At 28.4% G+C, this 4,171-nt stretch overlaps 1 protein-coding gene across 1 annotated transcript; it reads left to right on the top strand.

Annotated features, from left to right (window-relative positions):
• Positions 1-2,165: 2,165 nt before the first annotated feature.
• On the top strand, positions 2,166-3,836 carry LOC115722492 (2-hydroxyisoflavanone dehydratase). The gene has a single exon (XM_030651711.2). The coding sequence runs from the start codon at positions 2,589-2,591 to the stop codon at positions 3,582-3,584; it is 996 nt and encodes a 331-aa protein (XP_030507571.2). The 5' UTR covers positions 2,166-2,588; the 3' UTR covers positions 3,585-3,836.
• Positions 3,837-4,171: the final 335 nt, after the last annotated feature.

Genomic DNA, 4,171 nt, shown 5'->3' with positions numbered 1-4,171 from the left:
AGTGACGTACTCGTGTATAAGAGCCATTCATTCCGTGGGTGTAAGGACCTAATGGAGACTTGAAGCGAGGACGTTACAAACCTCTACATGTGGTTTTCTTGCCCATATTCCCATGTAACCCAAAACTAATAGCAAACACCCCTAAGAAAATTTCAAATCAAGGAAACCAAACTTGACCAAATGACCAATCAAGTGGTTTAGTACAATTATGTTGAAAACTAAATTATGTACAATAATGTAGGCTAGCTGGTAAGGGAGGGATGGAAAAAAAAAAAAAGAAGACATGGACTTTGACTCAAATATTTTTAAGATATTAATAAATTATAATACTATTAAGGTACACTAAAAAAAATTGAAAAGATAATACAATAATAATAAACAAAGAAAAATCTCATATTAGTACAATTATGTAGAGATATTATATTGCAGCAGATTCATTATCAATATTATTTCAATAATAATTTAAATTGGTGGCCGACTATATACAATATTAAAGTTGTTGCATCTGTAATGTAGATGCAAATAAGTCAAACAAAGTTAAAATATAATTGACTTAGATTATCTTTAATACATGATGCATATTTTTAGTTAAATTTATCTAAAATATACTATGAAATTATATTTTGCTTACTTTTTATATTTGTGTTCTAATACACAAAGTGTAAATTAATTATAAAAGTGAAGATTATTAATAAATATAAAAGTCAATACTATCATTAATAAATATACAAAATAATTAGAGTAATTTGCGGCATAAATATATAAGTTTAACTCCTAATTGCAAATAAATACCTAAATTTAATTTTTGGGTAATAATACATAAGTTATATTTCTGGAACTACGTAGGTCTAATTTTTTTTTTTTTAAAATAAAAATTTAATGACTTGGAGCAATCAGGGATCGTCACATGGTAATTTACTTAACGCTTAAGATCTAGGTACCTACAAAAGTTCCATAATTATAACTTATGTATTATTACCGCCAAAAATTAAATTTAGGTATTTATTTACAACTAGGAGTTAAACTTAAGTATTTATGTTGTAAATTACTTAAACAATTAATTTTATTTATATTATTTTAATATCTTATCTTAAAAATATAAAATTATTTTTTATTAATGGATCATTATATATAAAATGTGGCTAGTTAACCGTTTTTGTTGGTTTAAGAAAATATTTTAAGAATATAAAAATATTCTATTAAATTTAACAGTGTTAGTAGGATTAGTTTTATAATATATATAAATATTAATATTATTTATTTTAAATTAATTTAAATATATAAATATTAATATATTTTTATTATTATTATTTATTGTTATTTTTAATATTTGGAGTATGTTCAATTTTAATATTTTTAAATTTTGTATTTATTTTACTCAAATTTTTAAAACTTTAAGTATTCATTTTTTAAAAATCAAAATTAAAAAATTAATTAGTTTCTTTTAATTTATAAAATTTTAAAAATACACATAACAAAAATAAAAACTAAAAAAATAAATAAGTATATGTATAATATACGTAACAATAACCTAGTAGTATTAATAAGTGACAAAAAGGAAATTAAAAATAGATGACATTTATTGAGGGTTAAATTTGACTCATGCTATCTTTTGTATCAAATTAAACACATATTTTACATCACCATTGGAGTTAAGGTTTAGCAAAATATTTTAAAAATTGCAATTTATAGTTCTCCATTAGAGATTCTCTTAGAAAAAATGTACTCCAATAATGTGCCAAAAGGTTATCTAAATTTGGCACTTAGCAAATATTGTGTCAAATAAATGTACATTTTTATTTTTAATTTTTATGTTATTTTTATTATTTTATTAGTATATTTAATTATAACATTAATTATGAACTATTCATATGTTTTTCATTTTTTTATTTAATAATAATAACAATATTAGCGATAAAGTTATTTTTTTTTATATATTTTTAATGAAAATATTAAATTTTACATTAAATTTTATAATTATGTATTAGAACATAACATATGCAGTATATTACTAATTTACACTTTGTGTATTAAAACATAACATAACTTTTGCATCTCTCATTAAAAATAATATTATAAAATAACAAAGGAAATTAGTTAACGATCATCTATAATTTTTATTAAAATAAAATAAGTATTACTTATAATATTAAATTGCACAAAGTCATATTACAAATTTACAATGTCAACTTGGCATTTCTCATTAATGAGAAACAATTACCATTGCGGCTTTTAATGGAGTGAAATAAAGACACTTTGAAGGTCATATGTACTGTGTAGCTAACACCATTAAATTTGAGTTTGACATCAAAATTACATAAATAATACACATTGAAAAAGCATTGCTATTGCGGACTATCCAACACTTTTTATAAGTATCACCCTTGTTATTAACTAAAATAATTTTTTTTAAGTTATATGAAACTCGCTTATTAATTACACCAATAAAGTTTAACTGGCACGAAAGAAGGTACTTCATTAATGCATTTTAACAATTAAACCATATCTCGATCGATCTATTTCTCTCTCTATATATATTTATATTTATGTAAACACCACCAAATTAAATTTAATTTACATCTCCAATAATGGCTTCCACCTCCAATAAAGACATAGTCACTGAGATCCTTCCATTCATCCGGATCTACAAAGACGGCACCGTAGAACGCCTCACCGAATCTCCATTCGTCCCACCCTCACCTTATGACAATCACCACCCAGAAACCGGAGTTCCAGTCACTTCCAAGGACATCTCCATCTCTCTCCAACCCCTGATTGGAGCTCGCTTGTTCCTTCCATTACTCCCAAACACCCTCAACAACAACAAACTTCCCATCTTGGTCTACTTTCACGGCGGCGGCTTCTGCTTCGAGTCAGCCTTCTCCGCCGACCACCACCAATTTCTCAACAGCTTAGTCTCTGAAGCCAAAATCATAGCCGTATCCGTAGAGTACCGGTTAGCCCCAGAACATCACCTTCCAATCGCCTACGAAGATTGCTGGACTGCCCTCCAATGGGTGGTTTCTCTTTCAACTAACGATCATCATGGTACCTCTGAGGAGCCATGGTTGACTGATTACGGCGATTTCGAGCGAGTTTTTCTAGGAGGGGACAGTGCGGGAGCTAATATTGTTCATAACATAGCTATGAGAATTGGGAAAGAAGGGTTGTGTAATGGGATGAAAGCTGTGTCAGGAGCTTTTCTTACTCATCCTTACTTTTGGGGTAGTTCTGAAGATGAGGGTGGTGATAATGGTGAGATTAGTTTGGCTCATGTGATTTGGAACTTTGTGTACCCTTCTGCGCCCGGTGGTGTAGATAATCCGATGATGAATCCGGTGGCAGCGGGATCTCCGAGCTTGGCCGGAATCGGGTGTTCGAGGTTGCTTGTTAGTGTGGCTGAGAAAGATTTTCTGAGAAAGAGAGGGATAGGATATTATGAGGCTGTTAAAGAGAGTGGATGGAATGGTGAGATAGAGTTGGTTGATGTAAAGGGTGAAGATCATGCCTTTCAGATTTTGCATTGGAATACTCAAAACTCCAAGAATCTCATCAAACGTTTGGCTCACTTTCTACAAAATTAATTAATAATTATGTTTTTACATGTATTGTTGGTAGTTGGATTGAAACTAGGGGGACCAAGTAGGGACATTACTAAACAGAGAAGGATGAATACTCTTATCGAATCCAGCTCTCCAAATCTGCCTAAGGTCTTAGCTCATAAAGTCATTCCCATTCATAAACATCTTTAAAACTTCTATAAATGTAAACTCTATATTTAAATTTGTTTTTGTGACTACTTTGTTATTTCTTTCAAAGAAACTACTTTGTTATTATTTTTATTACATTTCTTTTGTACTTTAATTAATGATATTGTAGTTAAAATATAATATTTAAATGATTAAATGTAAATAATTGATGTAAAATAAAAAAAAAATAGAATTTTAATAAAATATTTTAAAAGACAGAGAAAATAAGGTGAGTCATAAGCATACAAATTAGAAGTTGTGGGTAAGATAAAGACATCTAATTCAATTATAACTGACCCGTTCAATCTTAACCGATCTAATAGAATCGGATATTCAATCATAATTGGATCGGATCAGTTGTTGGATGAGACATTCGATCTAGTTGATAATTAATCGAACCGACTCAATTATCATCCAATGAT

The sequence above is a fragment of the Cannabis sativa genome, chromosome 9, assembly GCF_029168945.1.
Source record: "Cannabis sativa cultivar Pink pepper isolate KNU-18-1 chromosome 9, ASM2916894v1, whole genome shotgun sequence".
Lineage (NCBI taxonomy): Eukaryota > Viridiplantae > Streptophyta > Magnoliopsida > Rosales > Cannabaceae > Cannabis > Cannabis sativa.
This window is presented reverse-complemented; position numbering and strand designations above follow the sequence as displayed.

Bases quoted from the DNA above. Each gene is read 5' to 3' on its own strand.
- LOC115722492 (XM_030651711.2), top strand. From the start codon at position 2,589: ATGGCTTCCACCTCCAATAAAGACATAGTCACTGAGATCCTTCCATTC.